General features: G+C 47.4%; 1 protein-coding gene across 2 annotated transcripts in view; it reads left to right on the top strand.

Annotated features, from left to right (window-relative positions):
* SLC44A4 (solute carrier family 44 member 4) overlaps positions 1-26083 on the top strand; it is a 57093-nt gene that overhangs the window by 24178 nt on the left and 6832 nt on the right. For both annotated transcript variants that reach the window (XM_060270465.2, XM_088663544.1), the window contains exons 5-16: positions 138-237; positions 1737-1865; positions 4373-4433; positions 6984-7089; positions 8766-8849; positions 10214-10326; positions 14799-14921; positions 15056-15155; positions 17561-17653; positions 19946-20048; positions 22203-22459; positions 25383-25477. In XM_060270465.2, the coding sequence (XP_060126448.2) occupies positions 138-237; positions 1737-1865; positions 4373-4433; positions 6984-7089; positions 8766-8849; positions 10214-10326; positions 14799-14921; positions 15056-15155; positions 17561-17653; positions 19946-20048; positions 22203-22459; positions 25383-25477 (1364 nt within the window). The remainder of the gene's footprint in view (positions 1-137; positions 238-1736; positions 1866-4372; positions 4434-6983; positions 7090-8765; positions 8850-10213; positions 10327-14798; positions 14922-15055; positions 15156-17560; positions 17654-19945; positions 20049-22202; positions 22460-25382; positions 25478-26083) is intronic.

The following is a 26083-nucleotide window of genomic DNA, read 5'->3' on the forward strand; positions in this document are numbered from 1 at the left end:
CTGGGAAGAAAGCTTCTCTTAGCCCTTGGCCCCTGAATGGTTGACTCTGCCCCTGTCTAAGATACAGCCTCACCTCTCCTCCCTACCCTCTAATTATTTAATCTGGGTTTGTTTCACACACACTCTCTGTTTTGCAGGGGCAAACCTTTCGTTTTCTACTTCAACATTATGCAATGCGCCACAAGCTTCAACCTCATATCAGCTGCAATGAACGGATTGCAGTGTCCTACACCGCAGGTAAGAAGAGTGGGCTGGTTCAGGAGGGGTTCCTGAGATGGAGCTGGCTGTAGCAGGAAGCACTTTCTCATGTCCATTTTGTTTCCCTTCCCTTCAACTTTATCTCCCCACTGCCCATTTTCAAATTGCATTACATCAGCCTTCTTTCCAGGCACTACCTAGTGCCGCCGGGGGATTGAACCCGGGGCTTCTGCACGCAGAATGCGCCCTTTCCCACTGAGCCACAACCCTTTCCTCGTGTGCTGTGCTGAGTAGGGCCATTGCAAAAAGTTGGCAACCCTAACTGCGAGAGAAGGCAAAACCAAGAAAGTGAGAAGCTGGGTGCCTTGACTTCTCCCAGGCTCCAGACTAGGGTGATGACTTTTTCATTTCCCCCCCCCTCAAAAATTATTTCCTGTAGCACAAATGGATGAACTTTTGCCTATTAATGACTAAACTGAGGTATATTCCATTGAAATATTTAAAAAGGTCACGCACAAACCGTTGTTTATTTTTTTTGTATGCCGTTTTGCCATTTCATAAAATTGTATTAACAATTTTATATATATTTCGCATCAAATTTGGACACAACGCCACATTCGACAATGGGGAGTGTTCTTAGCAACATAGGGTATACAAATGTCACACCTGCGCAAGGTAAAAGCCCCTTTTGGGGACCTCAAAACTCAGCCAGCAGACCCTGCCGAGCATGCTGGGAAAATAACCTACAGGAGAGGTAGCAAAACATTGTCCTCTAGCGGCGTCTATACTGTTACTGCAGCTAAAAAAAGCTTCCTTGTGTGTTTGATGACCCTATATAATGTTGTATATAAAAGGTAAAGGTAAAGGGACCCCTGACTATTAGGTCCAGTCGTGACCGACTCTGGGGTTGCGTGCTCATCTCGCATTATTGGCCGAGGGAGCCGGCGTATAGCTTCCAGGTCATGTGGCCAGCATGACAAAGCCGCTTCTGGCAAACCAGAGCAGCACATGGAAACGCCGTTTACCTTCCCGCTGTAGCAGTTCCTATTTATCTACTTGCATTTTGACGTGCTTTCGAACTGCTAGGTTGGCAGGAGCTGGGACCAAGCAACGGGAGCTCACCCCGTCACAGGGATTCGAACCACCGACCTTCTGATCAGCAAGCCCTAGGCTCAGTGGTTTAACCACAGCGCCACCTGGCTCCACAATGTTGTATATATGTGACTCTAAAGCTTGGGTTCAATTTTATATCTGCTTACAGTGACTTCAAAAATGGTCAAAAAAACTGATAAATAAATTTTTTTAAATCATTTTGTGTGTGAGGGTTTTTTTAATCAAATCTCTTTGAAAGTAAGATTTTATCTCATCTTTAATGAAAGCTCATCAATTTATGATACAGGGAAATGAGGTTGTAAAAAAGTCATCACCCTACTCCAGACGTTACAGTTGGAAATTCGGTCAGATCAAAGCAATCAATAATCTCTGCAAAAATCACCAGCGTTTGTTTTGTGTGCTTGCCTTCCTTTCCCTCTCTCCAGATCTGCGTCCCGTCCTGCCCTGCCAAGTTCTGGGTGGTGCCTCCGCAGATTATCCAAAAGTCCAAGCCCGAGGACATATGGAACCAGACCATGTGCCAGCCAGCGGTAGACCTCAAGACGACCAGCCTCGTAAGTTGGCACCATTCGTTAGGGCAGGTTGGTTCTTCGCCCCCCACTCGTTTCTCCACTTCGCAAGCGTACAAGCTGTAAGAAGAGATCCTGGCTGGATCAGGCCTGTGGCCCATTTAGTCCGGCATCCTGTTCTCGCAGGGGCCAGTCAGAAGCCTTGATGGGAAGCCCACAAGCAGAACCTGAACACAACAGCCCTCTCCTCCTTGCAATTCCCAGCAGAAGTATATTCAGAGGTCTCCTTCTTCTTTGGCGATCACTCGTAGCTGAGTAAGATTGTCATCCATAAAACACGGTTTTAACAGTGAGTCTGTAAGTGATTGTGGAGGCCACTTCTGGATCCACACGTCCCTCCACAGTGGGGACCTAGGTTTCTGGGCAGGAGTTGATCACGGTGAGGGCTTGCCAAGCGTGCCTTCCTCTTAGCACGTTTTTCCCTTTCATCCTGCAGGCTAGACAATGCTACCATTCAGTGGATTTGTAGGCTGACTGAACCCAAAGGGTGCTCATCAATGGCTCCTCTTCATCCTGGAGAGAAGTGACTAGTGGGGTGCCACAGGGTTCTGTCTTGGGCCCAGTCTTATTCAACATCTTTGTCAATGACTTGGATGATGGGCTTGAGGGCATCCTGAGCAAGTTTGCAGATGACACCAAATTGGGAGGGGTGGCTAATACCCCAGAGGACAGGATCACACTTCAAAATGACCTCAACAGATTAGACAACTGGGCCAAAGCAAACAAGATGAATTTTAACAAGGAGAAATGTAAAGTACTACACTTGGGCAAAATAAAATAAAATGAAAGGCACAAATACAGGATGGGAGACACCTGGCTTGAGAGTAGTACATGTGAAAAGGATCTAGGAGTCTTGGTAGACCACAAACTTGACATGAGTCAACAGTGTGATGTAGCAGCTAAAAAAGCCAATGCAATTCTGGGCTGCATCAATAGGAGTATAGCATCTAGATCAAGGGAAGTAACAGTACCACTGTATTCCGCTCTGGTCAGACCTCACCTGGAATACTGTGTCCAGTTCTGGGCACCACAGTTCAAGAAGGATACTGACAAGCTGGAACGTGTCCAGAGGAGGGCAACCAAAATGGTCAAAGGCCTGGAAACGATGCCTTATGAGGAACGGCTTAGGGAGCTGGGTATGTTTAGCCTGGAGAAGAGAAGGTTAAGGGGTGATATGATAGCCATGTTCAAATAGTATAAAAGGATGTCATATAGAAGAGGGTGAAAGGTTGTTTTCTGCTGCTCCAGCGGACATGGAGCAATGGATTCAAATTACAAGAAAGAAGATTCCACCTAAACATTAGGAAGAACTTCCTGACAGTAAGAGCTGTTCGACAGTGGAATTTGCTGCCAAGGAGTGTGGTGGAGTCTCCTTCTTTGGAGGTCTTTAAGCGGAGGCTTGACAGCCATCTGTCAGGAATGCTTTGATGGTGTTTCCTGCTTGGCGGGGGTTGGACTGGATGGCCCTTGTGGCCTCTTCCAACTCTATGATTCTATGATCCTGAGGTTGAGCGTCTTCAAAGCCCACAACACCTTTGGTAAAGGCTGTTCTCCAATTGGAGCACTTGCAGGCCAGTGTTTCCCAGTTTTCTGTGCTTATACCATTTTTTAAAGATTTGCCTTGAGACAGTCTTTAAACCTCTTTTGTTGACCACCAGCATTACGCTTTCCATTTTTAAGTTCAGAATAGAATAGTTACTTTGGAAGACGATAATCAGGCATCCGCACAACATGACCAGGCCAACGAAGTTGATGTTGAAGAATCATTGCTTTGGCACTGATGATCTTTGCTTTTTCCAGTACACTGATATTAGTTTGCCTGACCTCCCAGGTGATGTGTAAATTTTTTCGGAGACACCATTGATGAAATCTTTTGGGGAGTTGGAGGTGGTGTTTATAAGTGGTCCATGTTTCACAAGCATATTCAGAGGTATACTGCCTCCCACACCAGAGGTGGAAAATAGACATTGTGGTTAGTAGCCATGGAGAGCCTGATAGTCCCCTTTTAAAGCCATCCAAGTTAGTGGCCACTGCTGTCTCTTGTTTGGGAGCATTTGCCTTGGTTTCCTGCTCTCCTTCTGGATAGGGATGGAGGAGATATTTGATTCAGCTGGATCTATCGCCTTCTCACTTTCCAAAACAATACACGAACGAAACGTGGCTATTGCCTTCGAAAATTGCACCCGCCTGAATTTTGCGAAGCAGTCCTCTGGCCAAACAACGTTTACCAAAAAAAAATGAGGGATAAAGGGTGCATAAAAATGAAGGTATTGGTGAGAATAGCATGCAAGATCGCATAATAGTAAGGGAAGTTGTTTGCCAAAAGTGTCAATGTTGCATAGAATAAATGGGTTAATTAGGAGAAATTTGCACTAAATTGCTGGGAAGAGCCATGTTGGCTGAAATATTTTTAGGCGTGTGTGTGTGTGGAATATCTTGAATGAGTGAAATTGCACCAGAAAGCAAGCTTTAACTTCCTGTTTAATTCACAGAGTGTGTCAGAAATTCTCAACCTGCAACTTTGTCCAGAATACACTGTCCCGTCCAAGCCAGGTGAGTACGCGATCTGGGTTCAGTCTGCTCACAAGTTCCCAGTCCTTTGACTGATGTTTCATCTACCTTGATGAGCGGCACAGGAGAGAATTCTGCTGGGTGTCACTTCTTTCGTTGCTTCAGCACTGCCAAAAGGGAAAAGCAACACCTAGCAAAAAAAAATTCCCTCCTGTACAACTTTCAATAGGGCATGGACCCTCTCTGTGCCCTGAGGCATCAGGAGGAATTTTAATTTACTGGGGCAAAAGAGTGAAGCGTCCTTAGACCACATGGGTGACTAGAACCTCTGGGAAATATAGGGTCAAATGGACCAGTGGTCTAACTCTGTATAAAGCAGCTGTTTATGTTCCGGGGAGGAGTTTGGGAGCAAGGACTTCTCGGTTCAATGAAATAATAATAATAATAATTTATTATTTGTACCCCACCCATCTGGCTGGGTTTCCACAGCCACTCTGGGCGGCTTCCAACAAAGATTAAAAATACATTAAAATGTCACACATTAAAAACTTCCCTGAACAGGACTGCCTTCAGATGTCTTATAAATGTCAGGTAGTTATTTATCTCTTTGACATCTGATGGGAGGGCGTTCCACAGGGCGGGCACCACTACCGAGAAGGCCCTCTGCCTGGTTCCCTGTAACTTGGCTTCTCGTAATGAGGGAACCGCCAGAAGGCCCTCAGAGCTGGACCTCAGTGTCCGGGTAGAACAATGGGGGTGGAGACGCTCTTTCAGGTATACTGGACCGAGGCCGTTTAGGGCTTTAAAGGTCAACACCAACACTTTGAATTGTGCTCGGAAACGTATTGGGAGGCAGATATTGCAGTGGATGTTTGAAATATGTATGCATGGGCTGTGTATGTGAATTTCATGTGTGTTTGAATTTGCTACTGTGATTTTATAATGTATTCAGCCAAGAATTCGTACCAGAGAGCCAGTGTGGTGTGGTATCATGGTTAGAAGTGGACTGACTAAGGTCCAGGTTCACTTAAGGGACCTTGGACCAGTCACTTCCTCTCAAGCTAACTTTCCTACCTTGCAGGGTTGCTATGAGGATTTTTTTTTAAAAAAAAGATGAAATAGAGTGTGAGGTAATAACTCAGTGCTCCCATGTGCCCTGTGAATAGAATGAATGTCGGATTGGTTTCTTCCCAAAGCTTTTTGTGTCTGTCACCCCACGGTTTCATTCATATTTCGTTGTTTGAATACCGTTAAACACTGCCTTGACCCATAGCTGCCAAGTCTCCTGTTTTCCCCGGGAAATCCCCGTTTTTCCAGCTGTTCCTAGCTGAAAAAACGGATTTTTTTGTTTTTCCCCGGTTTCTTCTGGCGCGGCGGCCATTTTGGAACTGGGCGGAGCATGCTCAGAAGCGACTTTTGATGCTGCTCTGCCCAGTTACAAAATGGCTGCAGTGCGACTTCTGGTGCGGCGGCCATTTTGGAACTGGGGAAAGCAGCATCAAAAGTCACTTCTGAGCATGCTCCGCCCAGTTCCAAAATGGCGGCAGCGCTACTTCCGGTCTGCTATTTCCGGCCCGATCCCTTATTTCTCTTGACAGCAACTTGGCAGGTATGCCTTGACCACTGTTCATGATTATACTTTATAACATTTGGATTTGGCACATGGTTTGTGTTCTGTACTGATATTTTCAACCGCCCCTGGTCTCTGAGCTGCCCCCCTGCCCCAAAGAGAGGTTCCTCCTCACACTGCCCCAGAGGGACCTGGGAAGAGGATGCCCCCAGCTTAGGCTAAGTTGGACTAGAAGACCCACGGGACCCCTTCCAACTCTAGGATTCTATGGGCGGGGAAACAGTGCCAAACCGGGATGGGAGTGATGGACTCCAACTCCCATCATTCCTCATTGCCGGCCGTGCTGGCAGGGGCTGATGGGAGTTGGAGTCCTGTCGCAGGATCCCTACCCCCCCCACCCTGGTGCAAAAGGAGCCTAAGATCCTTAGTGGCCCAGCACAGACTGGCCAAAGGTAAACATGAAGCCAGCACCTTTCCTTGGGAGGCAACAGTGGGCGCTGACAGGCCTGCATGGCAGCACCGGGCACTCAGCTCCCAGGCAGGCCTTGCACACAGCAAGCACAAGAAGAAAGGCAAGCTGCCTGCTTGCCTGGCCTCCCACTGCTCCGTCCATTCCCTTGCTTGCCTGCTTGCTTGCTTACTGCAAGGTCACCTCAGCTCCTGGCAACCAGCCCCCCCAGGCCAGCCCCAGAAGCGCCATTCACCTGGGGAGCTTAAAGCCAGGGCTGCTGCCACGAATAGCCGTGCAAGCCTTTGGGAGGCAGAAACGTGAGAGGGCATCAGAGGAGGGAAGGAAGGAAAGAGGGACAGAGGGCCAGTGTTGCCCGCCTCCAGTGCTCAGAATGGGGCAGAGTTTTAGGCATAGCATCAAAATCTCATGAATGGAACCCTCCAATATGGTGTGTAATTGGCCCCAAGGCTTGGGATCTTGCCGGTGTGAGGACAGCAGCGCTAGGGCTGCTCTGCCGATGTCCCGCGTCTTCAAGAATTGACCCTAATCTAACGTCTATTTCTTTTTACAGTGGTGAGGCGTTGCTTCCCTTCTTTTGACTCCTTTGAAGCTGAATTCTTCAATGTGAGCGGGATGGATAAAAATAAAACTCTGGACACTATCAAGAATGGCACAGAGTAAGTCCTTTGATTCCCTGGGCGAACTTCAGTGAGTTCCTGGTTAAATTGGGTGTCGGGGTGCAGTGATTTTTGAAAGGGCCCTGCGGCACATGCCACAGAATGTCCTTCAGTCACTGGCATTTCCAGTTAAAAATAGGGTGAGGCAGCGGGAGAATGTGGAATACCTCTCTCGGCCTGTGACCCAGGGAAGCCTCTGCCAGTCAGCAGTGACAGCAGTGGGTTGGATCAACACAGAGTGATAAGAGTCTGCTGGATCAGGCCAGTGGCTGTCTAGTCCATCACCCTGTTCTCACAGTGGCCGCCATACCTGCCAAGTTGCTGTCAGAGAAATAAGGGACCGGGCCGGAAATAGCATTCCGGAAGTAGCGCTGCCGCCATTTTGGAACTGGGCGGAGCATGCTCAGAAGTGACTTTTGATGCTGCTTTGCCCAGTTCCAAAATGTCCGCCGCGCCAGAAGTCGCATGCAGCCATTTTGGAACTGGGCAGAGCAGCATCAAAAGTCGCTTCTGAGCATGATCTGCCCAGTTCTAAAATGGCCGGCGTGCCAGAATAAACCGAGGAAAAACAAAAATTCCGTTTTTTTCAGCTAGGAACAGCTGGGAAAACGGGGATTTCCCGGGGAAAACGGGAGACTTGGCAGCTATAGTGGCCACCCAGAAGCCTATGGGAAACCAGAGAGCCGAAGAGCCCTCTCCCCTTCCATGGTTTCCAGCAACTGGTTTTCAGAAGCAGTGCTGCCTCTGACCACGGAGGCAGAGCTACTAGCCATCATGCCTAGTAGCCACGGCTAGCCAAATCTTCCACATATTTGTCCAATCCTCTTTGGAAGCCATCCAAGATGGTGGCCTCTTCCGGGAGCCTGACATAATAATAATAATAATAATAATAATAATAATAATAATAATAATAATAATTATTTATTTATTTATTTATTTATTTATTTATTTATACATACCCCGCCCATCTGGCTGGGTTTCCCCAGCCACTCTGAGCAGTTCCCAACATAATATTAAAAACATGGTAAAACATCAAACATTAAAAACTTCCCTAAACAGGACTGCAATCTAAAGTCAGATTGTTGTTTATTTCCTTGACATCTGAAGGGAGGGAGTTCCACAGGGCGGGTGCCACCACCGAGAAGGCCCTCTGCCTGGTTCCCCGTAACCTCACTTCTCACAGTGAGGGAACCGCCAGAAGGCCCTCGGAGCTGGACCTCAGTGTCTGGGCTGAATGTTGTTGGTGGTGGAAACCCTCCTTCAGGTAGACTGAGTCAAGGTCGTTTAGGGCTTTAAAGGTCAACACCAACACTTTGAATTGTGCTCGGAAACATATAGCACTGGCATAAGGCTGCTTCCTAATTTACAAATGCCCTAGACCAGGCATGGCCAAACTTGGCCCTCCAGCTGTTTTGGGACTACAACTCCCATCATCCTTAGCTAACAGGGCCCAGTGGTCAGGGATGGTGGGAATTGTAGTCCCAAAACAGCTGGAGGGCCAAGTTTGGCCATGCCTGCCCTAGACAGTCCCCTTTTCACCCCCTTAGTGCCAAGACTGCCTTTGCCCTCAAAGTTTGTTTTTATGGCTCCTCCTCTTCTAGTTTTGGCCTTAGTCCTCCTGGGTCCTGTCCCCCCCACTTTCTCATAGCTACCTTTTTGGTCCCTTGTCTCTGCAGACAGCTGTTAGAGGCTCTCGGTGCCAAGAACGTTGGACTGAAGATCTTTGAGGATTTCACGCAGTCGTGGTACTGGATCTTGATGTGAGTGGCTGAACAAGTTGAGAGGGAGTAGCTTTGTGGAGTAGAGGGCAGCCATGATTTTTGCACTGCGTCATACAGCCTGAGGGTGGCTCTGGAGGCGGAAGGTGTATATGGCAATGATCTTCAACTGGGAGTCCCCAGGTGTTATTGGACTCCAACTCCCATTAACCCCAGCCAGCTTAGCTGAGGGTCAGGGGTGATGGGGGCTGTAGTCCTACAATGACTGGGCAACCCAACATTGAAGAGCAACATAGCTGCCAAGTCTCCCGTTTTTTTGCGGGCAACCCCAGTATTTTAAACCGTTTCCCGCTGGCAGCCCGTATTGGAAAAAAATCCCGTAAATCCCCCGGATTTCCTACCTGCCAGGGAGGCTCCATTTTGGGTCCTGGCGCCGCCCGATTTCCGGTGCCCAGACATGGGTAGCGCGGCACCGGAAGTCACTTCTACACATATCCAGACATGCATAGAAGCGACTTCCGGTGCTGCTCTGCCCATGCCAGGGCACCGAAAATCGGGTAGAGTGGCACCGGAAGTTGCTTCTACTTTTTTTAAAAAAAGTCTTCAACACTTCCAGCAGGGGGATGGATATTGTACCTGATGCTGATTTTCATTCTTGCTCCACTGGGAGCAGGAAAACTTTTTGACGTTCTGTCTCTGGTAATACGGCAGTGCCTGGAACAAGTGGCAAGACAGGTTGTTCCCCTCTATCATTATTATTTAAATAATTTTTATTAGTTTTCCAATACAAACAGCCAATTAACATCATATTCCAATTAAAAACACTAAACTAAAAAAAAAAGAGAGCCAAATTGTAGTCCAAATTATTAATCATTAATTTTTTTCGGGCTTCCCATAGTCTGGACCTCCTGAAGAGCCTTCTCATGTCTCGTTCCTCCTCCTCCTCCTCCTCCTCCTCCTCCTCCTCCTCCTCCTCCTTCTATTTTCCACATTCCGATTTTACCACTTTAAAGTTCTCCGTCCCTGGTCATTCCCCTCTATTGCCAATGCCCAGGCTGCGAGCACCATGACTTATGCGGGCAAAACTATTAGCAAGCTTGGGGGAACCCGAAGGTTGGCAGGAGTACAAAAGGCCTTCAGGGAAAGCCCGCCTCCCCTTAAAAAGCCTGGCGATGATTGGCTGCGCTCAGTGGTGCTGGGCGAGTGGAATGGCATAGCACGGAATGCTGGAAACTGGGTGGGAGGCAGGCTGGGATGGAATATTTGGAGGAGGGTATGTGGCTCACTGACCGCTACCCAGCTGCAGCTGGATGTTGGTGGTTAGATTTGGGGTTGGCTGGGTGAGTGCATTTTTCAACAGACGCAGGGAGATCACCTCTCTCTTACCTTGCCTTCCTTCCATCCAGAGGGCTGCTGATTGCCATGGTGCTGAGCCTGATATTCTTGCTGCTGCTACGTTACATCGCTGGGGTTCTGGTGTGGGTCATCATTGTTGGGCTGCTGGCCGCCACGGCCTACGGTGAGTAAGGTGGTGGCATAGCTGCCAAGTCTCCTGTATTCCCCGGGAAACCCCCGTTTTTCCAGCCGTTCCCAGCTGGAAAAGCTGATTTTTTTTGTTTTTTCCCGGTTTACTTACCGCCCGGGGGAGGCTCCTTCTGCGCATGTCTGGAGTCTCTGGACATGCGCAGAAGCGATTTCTGGCATGGTGGCCATTTTGGAACTGGGCGGAGCATGCTCAGAAGCGACTTTCGATGCTGCTTTGCCCAGTTCCAAAATGGCGGCAGCGCTACTTCCGGTCTGCCAATCCCTTATTTTTCCGGCAGGTACTTGGCAGGTATGGGTGGTGGGGAAGTGCCGAAGAGGAGGAGCCAAAGCGAAGAAGGCGGCCACAGGCCTACATCTCCCTGACTTTCCCCAGGGAACCCTGGGATGTGCAGTTTTCTCCTCACAGAGCAATACAATCAATACCTCGGGTTACGTACGCTTCAGGTTGAGTACTTTCAGGTTAAGTACTCCACGGACCCGGAAGTGTTTACTTCCGGGTTCCGCCGCATGCGCAAAAATGCTCTATCGGCGCTTTGCGCACGCGCGCTACCACCGCTCGGCTTAAGTACTTTTTGGGGTGCAAATGGCACCCTGGAAACAAGTACTTAAACCGAGGTACCACTGTAAATGTTAGTTTTTTCATCTACAATGCTGTCTTACTTATTTTATAGTACAGTACATTGATTAACCTAGACAGCATCTTAAAAAGCAGAGACATCACCTTGCCGACAAAGGTCCGTATAGTTAAAGCTATGGTTTTCCCACTAGTGATGTATGGAAGTGAGAGCTGGACCATAAAGAAGGCTGATCGCCGAAGAATTGATGCTTTTGAATTATGGTGCTGGAGGAGACTCTTGAGAGTCCCATGGACTGCAAGAAGATCAAACCTATCCATTCTTAAGGAAATCAGCCCTGAGTGCTCCCTGGAAGGACAGATCCTGAAGCTGAGGCTCCAATACTTTGGCCACCTCATGAGAAGAGAAGAATCCTTGGAAAAGACCCTGATGTTGGGAAAGATTGAGGGCACTAGGAGAAGGGGACGACAGAGGATGAGATGGTTGGACAGTGTTCTCGAAGCTACGAACATGAGTTTGACCAAACTGCGGGAGGCAGTGCAAGACAGGAGTGCCTGGCGTGCTATGGTCCATGGGGTCACGAAGAGTCGGACACGACTAAACGACTAAACAACAACAAAAACATTGATTAAGGGACGCAGGTGGCGCTATGGGTTAAACCACAGAGGCTAGGGCTTGCCGATCAGAAGGTCGGCGGTTCGAATCCGAGCAACGGGGTGAGCTCCCGTTGCTCGGTCCCAGCTCCTGCCAACCTAGCAGTTCGAAAGCACATCAAAATGCAAGTAGATACATAGGGACCGCTACAGCGGGAAGGTAAACGGCGTTTCCGTGTGCTGCTCTGGTTCGCCAGAAGCGGCTTTGTCATGCTGGCCACATGACCTGGAAGCTGTACGCCGGCTCCCTCGGCCAATAATGCGAGATGAGCGCGCAACCCCAGAGTCGGTCACGACTGGACCTAATGGTCAGGGGTCCCTTTACCTTTACATTGATTATTGCCTTCATTTTCTGGATCAATGGTCTCATTAGACAGTAAAATTCGTGTTAAATTGATGTTTTAGGGGGTGTTTTTCATCGTCTAGAACGGATTAATCCGCTTTCCATTACTTTCAATGGGAAAGTACGCTTCAGGTTAAGTACGCTTCAGGTTAAGTACGGACTTCCGGAACCAAATAAGTACTTAACCTGAGGTACCACTGTAGTTCCCCAGCGTCCTTAACAAACTACAGCTCTCAGGATTCTTTGGGGGGGGGGACAACAAACAATTTAAATGTGCAGTGAAAGTATGTGGTGTTGTTGACATCCGTCTGTCTCGGGAGGACCATGGAGGAGTGTGCCTTTGGAAGTGAAGTCAAACCATTGGAAGATTGCAGAGGCTGCTGTGGCTGTAGAGACTGATACAGGAGAGACATGTTTAGTTGTAGCTGGGGCAGATGAAGGCGTCCGGTTGTGCTGTTGCAGATGCACCATGGCATTTCTTCTCTGTGCTCTCCTCCTGGGGGGGGGTCATTCCTCCTCTGGCCACTGCTATGGATACTTGACCTGACGCTCTGTCACCAGGCCCTGCGGTCATCTGCCTGGGATTTAATTTATTATTATTATTTATTACAATATGAAATAATGGTATGTTTTATTATGTTTTTATATGTGTTAGCAGCCATTCAGAGTGGCTGGGGCAGCCAGATGGGTGGGGTATAAATAATAAAATTATTATTAATATTGTTCCCACATGGCAGGGTTGATGTTGCCAGCCTTCCTGTCACGTGTGTTGTGTGGATCTTTCTTTATCCCACATGAATTTGTCTGATTCCGATCTCCTCCACACAAAGGGAGGGCAAGGGATGAGTTGGGGAGCATCAGAAGCCGAGACCTTCTACCTGAGAGAAATCTTTTTCCTAGAAGGTGGGAAGTTCAAATTCCCAGGGCGAATTAAAGCCCTCAGTTTGAGCAACGACAAATATCTCACCTCTCCCATATACAGTCGTACCTTGGAAGTCGAACGGAATCCGTGTTTTGTGGTTTGTTTGTTTGTTTGTTTGTTTGTTTTGGTTATTTGGATTTTCTAATTTTGGAGTAGGTGTTTTGAATGTAGGATGTGGTGTTGGTTTGAGGACTTAAACTGGGGAGAGAAAGTGCATGGTTGTGGTTTTTTTTAAGACGCAGAGGCTGGCAATCAGTCATAGTATAAAGCCTAGGTTAAAAGGGGCATGACTGCCCTTACTTAAAATGGCCGCCGTAGCCTCGCATGTGACACAACACCCACTAAATTAAAAAGCAAAAACCCCTCGCCATGCCCCAAGTGTGGGTTAGGGGAAATGATGAACGACTGCTTAATGTTGCCAGGCGTTTATTAATGCAGCTTTGGGAGAGGCTTTGGGCTTGGGCTTTGGAGGTGGAATGGCCGTTTTGGTGGTCGGCCTACTCAGTTTTCCCTGTCCCAACCCACCCCACACTGCTTTGGCTGACTCAGGGTCCCCCCCATGGCTATGTGTTTCCCTCCTCCCTTTGTTGTGCCTCATCCCTGTGCCCCCCCCCCCATTGTGAAAGGCTCTACTCTGTTTGTTTTTCCCTGCTTGGCAATGCTGCGGCCTATTGAAAAAGCTGGGCCTTGTTGCTGCAAAAGGACTGTTTTCAGTTGGTTGCTGTGGAATTTTGTGATGTCATCTGGCAGCACAGCTGCCGGAATCTTCAGAGCTTCTAGTGGTGACGTCTAATTTGGGCGCCACTTTTTTGTGTGTTTAATCATTTTTTTAGGTGTAAAAGGCGTGGTTTTTGGGGGGGAAATTAATGCCAGATCCCTCCCTGATGGGCATGGAACGTTGTGGCCAAATTTGTTACATTACGGTTTAGCAGTTATGGAGAAAGGCTGTTTCATCTGCGTGCGCAATGCCTACATTTTTTAATATATAGATATACGGTATATTATTTTGTACATTAATGCTGGAGACTGAACCAGATACGGTGCGAGTGAACGATAACCCTTCATGAAAGTACCAGGAACACAGGATGCCTGCTGAATACGGTGGTACCTCAGGTTAAGAACTTAATTTGTTCCAGAGGTCCGTTCTTAACCTGAAGCTGTTCTTAACCTGAGGTACCCCTTTAGCTAATGGGGCCTTCCGCTGCCACCGCACAATTTCTGTTCTCAACCTGAAGCAAAGTTCTTAACCCGAGGTACCATTTCTGGGTTAGTGGAGTCTGTAACCTTAAGCGTCTGTAACCCGAGGTACCAGTGTATTGAGTCAGACCACTAGCCCACCCAGCTCAGTATTGTCTACACTGACTGGCAGCAGCTCCCCAGGGCTTCAGGGAGAGGATATTTGCCAGCCCTGCCTGGAAATACACTTGGGAATTGAAGATGGGACATTGTTCATGCAAAACAGATGCTGCCCCCCGGACCTACTTACATATAGAGAGAGCACTGCCAGGACAATTCTTTTTTTAAAAGCCTTTTATTATACAGTGGTTCCTCTAATTACGAATTTAATGCATTCCGAACGCACATTTCTAAGTCGAAAAAAATTGTAAGTCGAATCACCATAGGAATGCATTGGGAGAAAAAATTCGTAAATAGAAGCAACCCTATCTAAAAATTTGTAAGTAGAAAAAATCCTATCTAAACTGCATCCAAGATGGCAGACGGAGCTCCGTTTGTAAGTAGAAACATTCGTAAGTAGAGTTATTCGTAAGTAGAGGTGCCACTGTACACTTACATAAAATCTTGCATATTAATGCTGGGGACTGAACCCGGGGACCTTCTTAATGCCAAACAGATGCTCCTCACCTGACCTACAGCCCCTCTCCTGAAAACTATTCCTGTTTTCAGGATGGGGGTGGCAGAGTGTCTAGCGATCTCTGCCTCTTTGCTTTCCAGGGATCTACCACTGCTATATGGAGTACCGCGAGCTCGACCAGAAAGGAGCCACCATCAAGAGCGTTGGTTTCACCACCGACGTGGGTGCCTACCGCAGCGTCAAGGAGACGTGGCTGGCCGCCTGTGAGTCTGGGCGGAGGGGAGCGGGCAGGAAAACGGGTGTTGGAAGGTGGGCAACCCTGGTCTAAAAACCCCAAAGTTCCCAAAGCTGGGTTATGAGAGTGGCCCAGGTGTGAATCTCCTTCTCTCGCCTCCAGTGATCATCCTCTGCGTGGTGGGAGGCATCATGCTGCTCACCCTCTTGTTCCTCCGCAAGCAGATCCTGATCGCCATCGCTCTCATCAAGGAAGCCAGCAGGTAAGGGAGTCTCTGTAAGGCCAGTGCGTGCGGAGTCCCGGTCCCGGGGGCCCAAAGCAGACCTCTGTCCGGCCCTTGGGACCCTCTCCCCAAGCCACACGCCCCTCTCCCTAGGCCACGCCCCTCGCCAGCCCTGCTTCACACCTTCCTTGAGAGTTTTTGCCTGGCTGGAATGTGTCCTTGAGCTCTGAGAGCGCCTCTTTTTTGGACGAGAGAGAGGTGCATAAGAAGAACTAGTTTTCTGTGCACGGGTAAAAAAGGTGCTGTTGCTCCACCCACTTCTGCCTCCACTGAGAGAGGGAAAGCAAGCAACTAACCCAGCCCCTTCCTCTTAATTTCACTGTAGCCACAAAGTGGGTATCCTCTTCTTTCCTCCCTGTGCTTCACTGCCTCCACTGAACTGTCCTTAAACCTTGGGAAGTTTCCCCTTCCCAGACTGCCCCAGCCCAATTCTCTATGCATTCGTACCTTGGTTTTCAAACAGCTTAGTTCTCTCTCTCTCTCTCTCTCTCTTAATAATATTTTATTTATTTTCCAAAAATAACCAAAACAACAACAACAATACAAAAAAAATGACTTCCCCCAATCCCTTCTTTGGTTCCATTATTTATCAAGATACTGCATGTCCATTGTTGATTTAACTATGTTATAAACTTACCAATTATCCATTCATAATAAAATTACAAGTAATATTAAAGCCCTGCTAATATATTAACCTGTGTATATTGCTTCTGTATATATGCAATAAACATCTTCCATTCTTCCTTAAATTCACAATCATCTCTTCCTCTTAATTTCATTGTCAATTTTGCCATTTCAACATATTCCATTAGTTTAACTTGCCAGTCTTCTTTAGATGGGACACCTTCTTCTTTCCAATATTGGGCTAATAAAGTCCGTGCGGCCATTGTTGCACACATAAACAAATTTTATTAATACCTAGTAAGAAAGCTTCTGGTTTTTTAGCAAAGGTTATTTTCTTCATTTCATTATAAATTTCATTTTCATTTCATTATAAATCATTTCCCAATATTTCTTAATATTTTTGCAATCCCACCACATATGATAAAATGTCCCCTCTCCAACAGCTTAGTTCCCGAACGTTTTGGAAGCTGAACGTCCGACAGGGCTTCCGCAGCTTCCGATTGGCTGCAGGAGCTTCCTGAAGCCAATCAGAAGCCACACTTTGGTTTCCAAACGTTTTGGAAGTCAAACGGACTTCCAGAACGGATTCTGTTCGACTTCCGAGGTAGCGTCTCCACCCCCATCGTTCTGCCCGGACACTTAGGTCTAGCTCCGAGGGCCTTCTGGGGGTTCCCTCGCTACGAGAAGCCAAGTTACAGGGAGCCAGGCAGAGGGCCTTCTCGGTAGTGGCACCCACCCTGTGGAACGCCCTCCCACTAGAGGTCAAAGAGAACAACAATTACCAGACCTTTAGAAGGCATCTCAAGGCAGCCCTGTTTAGGGAAGCTTTTAATGTTTGATGGATTTCTGTATTTTAGTGTTTTGTTGGAAGCCGCCCAGAGTGGCTGGGGGAATCCGGCCAGATGGGCGGGGTATAAATAATAAATTATTATTATTATTATTATTATTATTACAGCTGTACCAGTTAACAGCATGAAGCATCAGGGAGGAACAAGTATTTTGTGCTGCTTTCCACCACCTTTCAACTCATATCAATATGCAGCTCAAACCCCCATTTTGATGTCTGGAACAGTTTCTCTATCCTCACCTGGCAACCCAACAAATTTGGGGAGCAAACGACTCGCCAAGTTTTTGTGTTTTCCAAGCCACTTGCCGACGTAAATCTTCTGAATCTTGTGACTGAAAAATAAATGAGGAGCGTTGCCTTCACCCCCCAAAAAGAATTGACCTAGGACAGGGTTTCCCAAACTTGAGTCTCCAGTTGTCTGGGGACTTCATTTCCCATAATCCCTGACTTGCTAGGGATGATGGGAGTTGTAGTCTTCCTGAAGGAAGCTTATGCTAGCTCTGCTTGTTTTTCCCTTTGCACGTCATTCACGAAAAGCTCCTCGACAGCCAGGGTCTCTCTGGGTTGTTTTTTTAATCTTTGAAGTGCACTGGAGATAATTGCATGGTGCTAAAGTGCATTGAAGCACATTTAATGTGGTCATTTCTTGAACTGTCTGCCAATGAGGCTTTATTTAATTCTACTGCATGCAACAATCTAATTAAAGGGAAGACCCGTGTTTCCTTGGGCTCCTAAAAAGAAGATGGGGAACAGTAGAGGGGAAACATTGCAAAATCGTACAAGCAGAGAAGGTGCAAAGGCTATATTATGGGTTATAACTGGTTTGAAGTGCCTCTGGAGAATTGTACTACAGACGAGTTTGATTGAAGCTGAAAACCTGGGTTTACAGGGTCTCTCTTGTTCTCTCCTGCAGAGCCATTGGATACATGATGAGTTCTCTTTTCTACCCGTTGGTGACCTTCGTCTTGCTGGTGGTATGTGTGGCCTACTGGGGTATTACTGCTCTGTATCCTTTATTAAGAGAAGGACCAGGTGCGCAGCCTGGGAGTCATTTTGGACTCACAGCTGTTCATGGAGGCGCAGGTTAATTCTGTATCCAGGGCAGCTGTTTATCAGCTCCATCTGGTACGCAGGCTGAGACCCTACCTGCCTGCAGACTGTCTTCCCAGAGTGGTGCATGCTCTAGTTTTCTCTCGCTTGGACTACTGCAATGCGCTCTACATGGGGCTACCTTTGAAGGTGACCAGGAAACTACATTGAATCCAGAATGTGGCAGCTAGACTGGTGACTGGGAGCAGCCGCTGAGACCACATAACACCATTCTTGAAAGACCTGCATTGACTCCCAGTACGTTTCCAAGTAAAATGCAAAGTGTTGATGCTGACCTTTAAAGCCCTAAACAGCCTCTGTTCAGTGTACCTGAAGTAGTGTCTCCACCTCCATCGTTCTGCCCGGACACTGAGGTCCAACTCTGAGGGCCTTCTGGCGGTTCCCTCGCTGCGAGAAGCCAAGTTACAGGGAACCAGGCAGAGGGCCTTCTCGGTAGTGGCACCCGCCCTGTGGAATGCCCTCCCACCAGATGTCAAAAAGAAAAATAACTACCAGACTTTTAGAGGACATCTGAAGGCAGCCCTGTTTAGGGAAACTTTTAATCTTTAAGAAATTAGTGTATTTTAATATTTCTGTTGGAAGCCGCCCAGAGTGGCTGGGGAAACCCAGCCAGATGGGCGGGGTATAAATAATAAATTATTATTATTATTATTATTATTATTATTATTATTACTACTACTACTTCATATCCTGCAAGTGTCCCAGGAAAACCCCGGACATCTCGTTTTGTTTTTAATAATGGAACAACTTCTATTTTGGTTGCTGTGATCTTGCGCGATTTTGCAATGCGATTTCCCCCTAGAAAAAGCGCTTTGGGGGCCCCCACAATCTTGCATGGCACCCCCAAACACATCTTTGGGATCTGTGCCCTTAAAAGTGGGGTGTTGGTTGGTGCAGGAATGGGGACTGTGTATGCTCTGCAAAGATTGGGGCAAAGATAGCACAAAATGAAATGGTGAGGCTTGAACCCTAAATAGAAGCAGTGCCCTGCAACATTTTGTTTTTAATGGTTTTACCTTTGTGGTTCCTGTTGAATTGTTACCAATCTTATGCCATTATTGGGAGGAAGGGAAGCTAGAAATAAGGTGCCTACACACAATACCTTTTGAAGCACATTCGAAGCCCGTTTACTCCCCTCAAAGAATTCTGGCCACTGTAGTTTGTTAAGGGTTTCTGGGAGCTGTAACTCTGTGAAGGGTAAACTACAAGGCCCAGAATCCTTTGAGGGAAAGAATGTGCTTTGAGTGTCCTTAAAAGCTATAGTAAAAGGGACACGGGTGGTTCGGCCCTCCAGATGTTTTGGACTACAATTCCCATCTTCCCTGACCACTGGTCCTGTTAGTTAGGGATAATGGGAGTTGTAGGCCAAAACATCTGGAGGGCGGCAGTTTGGGGATGCCTGGCCTAGGGCTTGCAGATCGGAAGCTCAGCGGTTCGAATCCCCACGACGGGGTGAGCGCCTCTTGTTTGGTCCCAGCTCCTGCCCACCTAGCAGTTCGTAAGCACATCAAGTGCACTGCTCTGGTTCGCCAGAAGCGGCTTAGTCATGCTGGCCACACGACCCGGAAGTTGTCTGCGGACAAACGCCGGCTCCCTTGGCCTATAGAGCTAGATGAGCGCGCAACCCCAGAGTTGTCCGCGACTGGACCTAACGGTCAGGGGTACCTTTACCTTTTAAAAGCTACAGTGTGTACACAGCCATAGGACGAGTACATGAATGAAGAGAACAACTTTGTATTTCAATACTCGGCTGGTATTTGACAGGAAGTCATAGCAGATATGTAATACTACTTGGCGTTTGATACCTAGTGTATAGTGGCAGCTTCAGAGATTTTATATCCTAACACCTAGTAAAACCAAGGCAACAACATCCTGAAACCCTCCCATCCTCAGGTAAGAACGTCCGCTTCCAATTCTGAATCACAAAATCCTTGGCATGGCAAAGCTTGACATGTTGGCAAGCTTTAGAAATGTCCGTGAATATCCAAGTTCAGCTCTTCACTGCTTTCCCCCTTTTCAGTTTTTGTTCCCAGTGGGGACGCTTCTGTGTTCCGTGTCCCACAAGGTCTTCAACATTTCTGCCCTGAAGATGGCAAAAAGTGAGGGTGGTGTTGGGGCTCGGGGAGGCCCCCATTATTATTCCTTTCTCTTTTTATGTCCTCTTCCCTTGACTACTCCCCGTCTTCAGATATCTCGCCACCTCTGGAGCGCCCCTCTATCGCATCGCTCCCAAAAATGATAGTTCCCCAGACTGCATAGGGATCTCTGGGAACCAGAGCTGCAGCCCTATGGTGAGTCACAAACGTAGCTGAAGGATTTTGGTTCTCAGGTCTACCTCTCTAACTAGAGGGGATGGAGGATCAATTTGATTCGGTAAACATTTAAAGTCATTTCCACTTTCTGAAACAATATGTGGAGTGAAACACATCTATCCTTGGAAATTTGCACTTTTCTGAAGTTTGCTGACCAACCAATGTTTACAGAAATGTGTATATTAGGGGAAGGTGTGCATAAAAAATGAGGTTATTATGGAAAGTAATATGCAAAAAGTGCATTAGGTTAGGGAAAATTGCTAGCAAAATTACATTAGTCAAAACTGAATACAAAAGTGGGTTTATTAGGAGTAATTTGCATTAAAATGCTGACGAATTTTCATGAGGGTTTTAGAAGATTTTTTTTTAAAGCCATAAACAGCTACAGAATGTGGCGAACCAAATGTAAGATTGGAAAACAGAGATATTGAGAGGATCAAAATTAGCAGACACAGGTGAAACTCAGAAAATTAGAATATCGTCGGAAAGTGCATTTATTTCAGTAATGCAACTTAAAAGGTGAAACCAATATATGAGATAGATGCATGACATGCAAAGCAAGATATGTCAAGCCTTTATTTGTTGTAATTGAAATTATTTGTCATTAGGTGGGTCAATTATAAATGGAATGTAATTAATGAAATGTAATAGTGGTGTTTATTTTTGTATTATTGTAACTATTTGTTTTACTACTGTGGAATTTCCAAAAGAAAGCATTCGTAAAAATTAAAAGAAAAAGAAAAAATAATAAGTTGCATTACTGAAATAAATGCACTTTTTGACGATATTCTAATTTTCCGAGTTTCACCTGTATATCCATCCCTGCCCCTGACTAGCCCTCCAATTCTGGGCTGCTTTGGTGTCTCATCCTGACTTAGGGTTTTAATGAGGACAGTTATGGCCATTTTGGCTTCATAGGCAATGGAAAATGGAAAATGGAATCCTGAACCCAAGTGACATGGTGCAAAAATATCTTCTTATAAGTTCTCTGTCTTGCTTGGGGGGGGGGCAAACCACACTGGCTCTGGATACTTAGGGAGCCTCACATAACATCTTTCGGGAACTCGGACAGCCCTGCGAGATCTTGCGTGAGCATCCCAGAATCGAAGCCCTGAGAGGGCTTAAAAGCTCTTTTTGCACCAGGTCCACTGGATTGCTCTCTACCTTGCTGCGAGGTGGGGAATGGGCTAAGGCAGGCATCGACAACCTCCGGCCCATGGGCCGGATCTGGACCACAGAGGCCATTTAACCGGCCCACGAGTCGCTCGGCAAGTCCCCCGCACACTGCGCTAAACCGGCGCAGCACGGCACAGGGACTCGCCGAGTGGTGCCAGAAATGGCATCTGTGCATGCGCAGATACCAGAAACTGTGTCTGCGCATGCCCAGACACCGAAAATCGCTTCTGTGCAGGTGCGATTTTTGGCTTCCGGGCATGCACGGACATGCACAGACGCGATTTCTGGCATTGCGCTGCGATTGTCCGTGGAAATGATCCGGCCCATAGCTGGAAAAGCTTGCCAACCCCTGGGCTAAGGCCCTCTCAACATGGCAGCTCTGGAAGTCTGTGAGATTTCAGGATAGCATCCCAGAGCCCGCATTAACAGGTGCAGTTTCAACTTGCTAGCCTTCAGCTGCATAAGGTTCGAATCATGCAATGTGGATTGTACTGTACACACTGATATCTCAAGTTCCTCCAAATGCCAGAGTAAATAATTCCAATTGTGCTCCTCAGCACAGTATTTAGAAGTGTATCTTCAATTCTGGGGGTGGCAGTTCTGTACTTCCTATTAATTTTGTGGTGGTATTTTATTCGTACAATAGGCTGTGAGGTAAATTCAGTAGAGGATAGTGAAGTAAGTTGGGAGGGGGGGAAGGAGAGAGGTAAAGAAGGGGGAAAGTGTGAGGTAAATTATTGAAGTGAGGTGAGTCAGAAAAGGACTGGCTCCTCAGTGATCTGAACCCAGGTCTCCCTGCTCCTGTACCATCCTGACTTTTATATTTCTGCCAGTGTTCAAAATGGATTCTGTTTTGCTGGGGAGTAAATTGTGTTGCCCTGCCTCGGCTCTCCTTTTCGAGACCAGCCATTTCCATGCCCTGCCATTAGAGCCATGTCTCTTGCTTTCTTCCTCCAGACTTTCAACGCCTCCACCTACCGGCCCTGCCTAGTGGATTGCATCTTCTTCAAATACAATGACGAAGGGCTCTTCCAGCGCAACCTCTCCAACCTTCAGATCTACAACTTTGTGGGCCTCCTCTGGTGCATCAACTTAGTCATTGCCCTGGGGCAGTGTGTCCTGGCGGGGGCCTTTGCCTCGTACTACTGGGCTTTCAAAAAGCCCCAGGATATCCCGGCCTGCGCTGTGTTCAATGCCTTCGTCCGGACGTTACGGTGCGCATCTTGTGTGGGGATTCCCACACGGTGGGCAGGGCATTGGGCAAGGGGAAGCTGCTTGTGTCAGGCGGAGGATCTGGCCCTTGCTCTCGCCCTGCCGCCAGCCCTGCATTGTGCCAGCGTCTCCCTTGGGAGTTGGATCATAGGAAGCTGTCTTCGACAGAGTCAAAGCGTTGAGTCCATCTAGCTCAGTGTTGTCTACACCGAGTGGCAGCAGCTCTGCAGGGTTTCTGGAAAGAAGTCTCTCCCGGCCCTACCGGGAGATGCTGGGGATTGAACCTGAGGCCTTCTGCTTACGAAGCAGAAGCTCTGCCATTGAGCTATGGCCCTTCTACTATTGGTAGGCTCACACATGGCTGTAGTGTTGCCTGACAACTGGAGGGCGAGGGAACCACCCGGCCATTGCTCATTTACATAGGGGTGGTCGTCAGAAACTGCATTTATTTGTTCGTTTATTTCAGGAATCCCCAAACTGCGGCCCTCCAGATGTTTTGGCCTACAACTCCCATGATCCCTAGCTAACAGGACCAGTGGTCAGGGTTGATGGGAATTGTAGTCCAAAACATCTGGAGGGCCGAAGTCTGGGGGTGCCTGGTTTATTTGTTTATTATTACTATGATTAATTAAATTCATATATGAGCCTATAGCCGCAAGTCTCATGGCGGTTCACAGGAATAATAATAATATTTTTTGAATTCATTTTTATTATTTTTACAAATTGTTGTTGTTGTTTAGTCGTTTAGTCATGTCCAACTCTTCGTGACCCCATGGACCAGAGCACGCCAGGCACTTCTGCCTTCCACTGCCTCCCGCAGTTTGGTCAGACTCATGTTGGTAGCTTCGAGAACACTGTCCAGCCATCTCATCCTCTGTCGTCCCCTTTTCCTTGTGCCCTCAATCTTTCCCAACATCAGGGTCTTTTCCAGGGAGTCTTCTCTTCTCATGAGGTGGCCAAAGTATTGGAGCCTCAGCTTCACGATCTGTCCTTCCAGTGAGCACTCAGGGCTGATTTCCTTCAGAATGGATAGGCTTGATCTTCTTGCAATCCATGGGACTCTCAAGAGTCTCCTCCAGCACCATAACTCAAAAGCATCAATTCTTCGGCAATCAGCCAGCTCTCACTGGACTTTGTATTTTTACAAATACAAAGTTATAAACAGAGAATCAAAAAGTATATCCATACAAAGAGATTCCTCCGAATCCCAGGACTTGCCCCCATCCCCTCCATGGGGTCCCATTATAAACATTTAATCTGACCCAGGTGGCGCTGTGGGTTAAACCACTGAGCCTAGGGCTTGCTGATCAGAAGGTCGGCAGTTCGAATCCCTATGACGGGGTGAGCTCCCGTTGCTTGGTCCCAGCTCCTGCCAACCTAGCAGTTCGAAAGCACGTCAAAATGCAAGTAGATAAATAGGAACCACTACAGCGGGAAGGTAAACGGAATTTCCATGTGCTGCTCTGGTTTGCCAGAAGCGGCTTTGTCATGCTGGCCACATGACCCGGAAGCCATACGCCAGCTCCCTCGGCCAATAATGCGAGATGAGCGTGCAACCCCAAAGTCGGTCACGACCGGACCTAATGGTCAGGGGTCCCTTTACCTTTATTCTTTCATACTCCAATTTTTATATCAAACCATATTATCCGTGGTAATCGTTAAACTACAAGTGAGATAAAAATCCTGCTAATGTTTCCATCTGCTTGCAGTAGTATGTAACGTATAAATTCCGCCCATTCTTTTATAAAGTTTTTATCCTCTTGGTTTCTGAGTTTTCCCGTCAGTTTTGCCATCTCGGCATAGTGCTGCCCAACTGACTGCAATGCCCTGGCCACTCTGGGTGGCTCCCCAAATATCTCAAGGAATGGCTGGGAGATGCCCTGTCTGACATTCTCATGATCTGCTGCTACTCAGTGCAGACACTTGACCTCTCACCCGGCAAACTGGGGTGGAGAACCTCAGGCCCTCTCTGCCTGGCCTATGGGACTTGCTCCAGGCCATACCCTCATTGGCCCTGCTGCTGTACACTCTCCTTGAGTGCTTTTGCCTGGCTTGGAATGTGTCCTTGAACTCTATATAAAGCTTGCCTGCTTTATATAGAGGAGAGAGGAGTGAGTGAGAGTTGAAACTAGCCTACCAGAAAAAAGGGAACATTTATATTCGTTGCTCCGCCCTCTTTTCCCTCTGGCCCTTCCCACTGCTGGAATGTGGCCCCCGGAAGAGAATGTGACCCCCTGGACTAGCTGAAACGATTTGCCCATCCCTCCTCTATTTAGAGTAGCTGGCATTGTTTGTTTTGGGAGATGTACCTTAGTTCTCAAACTTAATCCGTTCCAAAACCAAAGCGTTCCAAAACCAAGGCATGCTTTCCCATAGAGAGTAATGCAAAACGGATGAATCCGTTCCAGACTTTAAAAAACAACCCCTAAAACAGCCCTTTAAGATGAATTTTACTATCTAACAAGACCATTGATCCATAAAATGGAAGCAATAAACAATGTACTGCAGTCACACGATCAATCAATCAATCAGTAGCTGAACTGGGTTCAACACAGTCACAAAAACAAAACAAAAAAAGAGCCGCAAAAACAAAAATGCAAAATAAATAGCAAAAACAGACAGATCTCAGCACTCAACACTCAAAATGGAAGTGTAACACCCAAAACAGAGCATGTTTGGCTTCCGATAAAAGTTCGCAAACCAGAGTACGTACTTCCGGGTTTGCAGTGTTTGGGTTCCAAGTTGTTTGAGTAACAAGCTGTTTGAGAACCAAGGTACCACTGTATATGAAAACGTAAACCTTGGATAAGAGCAGCAACCTCAGCCTTAATTAGGAATGGTGTCAAAGTCTGGGGTTCCTCGTCTTGACCCAGGACGTTTCAAAAGGCAGCTCCGCCTTACAGGACCTCTCCTCTTTCTCCGCAGATACCATATAGGATCTCTTGCTTTTGGTGCCCTCATCCTCACTATCGTCCAACTGATCCGCATCGTGCTGGAATATATGGACCACAAATTAAAAGGCAAGTGATGAATCAACCAGACGAGAAGGGCAGGGCAGGAATAAATACCCGTCACGGTCAGAATAACTGGAGTTGGGGTGCCCAGTGTCCCTGGAAGTAGGCTAGCACTAAAGTATTTCACAATCTGAAAGGGTTTCTGAGCTGGTCTGTTATGTTGCTGGCCCTAACATTAGGCAGGGTGTGGCAGCTTCATAGAATCATTGAACTGTGGAGTTGGACGGGACCCCAATGGTCATCTAGTCCAACTCCCCTGAAATGCAGGAATCTTTGAAGATTTTCAGACTGTTCAGGTACCGATAGTTCAAATTACAGTTGCTGCTTTGTAGTGGTACCTCTGGTTACGAACTTAATTCGTTCTGGAGGTCCGTTCTTAACCTGAAACTGTTCTTAACCTGAAGCGCCACTTTAGCTAATGAGACCTCCTGTGCCGCCGCACCGCCGGAGCACAATTTCTGTTCTCATCCTGAAGCAAAGTTCTTAAGCTGAGGTGCTATTTCTGGGTTAGCGGAGTTTGTAACCTGAAGCGTCTGTAACCCGAGGTACCACTGTAGTGGGGTAGGAGAGTGGGGGTGGGGGGAACCACTTCTGGCAACCAATGTGCCCCTT

Source organism: Zootoca vivipara, chromosome 2 (assembly GCF_965207765.1).
Source record: "Zootoca vivipara chromosome 2, rZooViv2.hap1.1, whole genome shotgun sequence".
Classification (NCBI taxonomy): Eukaryota; Metazoa; Chordata; class Lepidosauria; order Squamata; family Lacertidae; genus Zootoca; species Zootoca vivipara.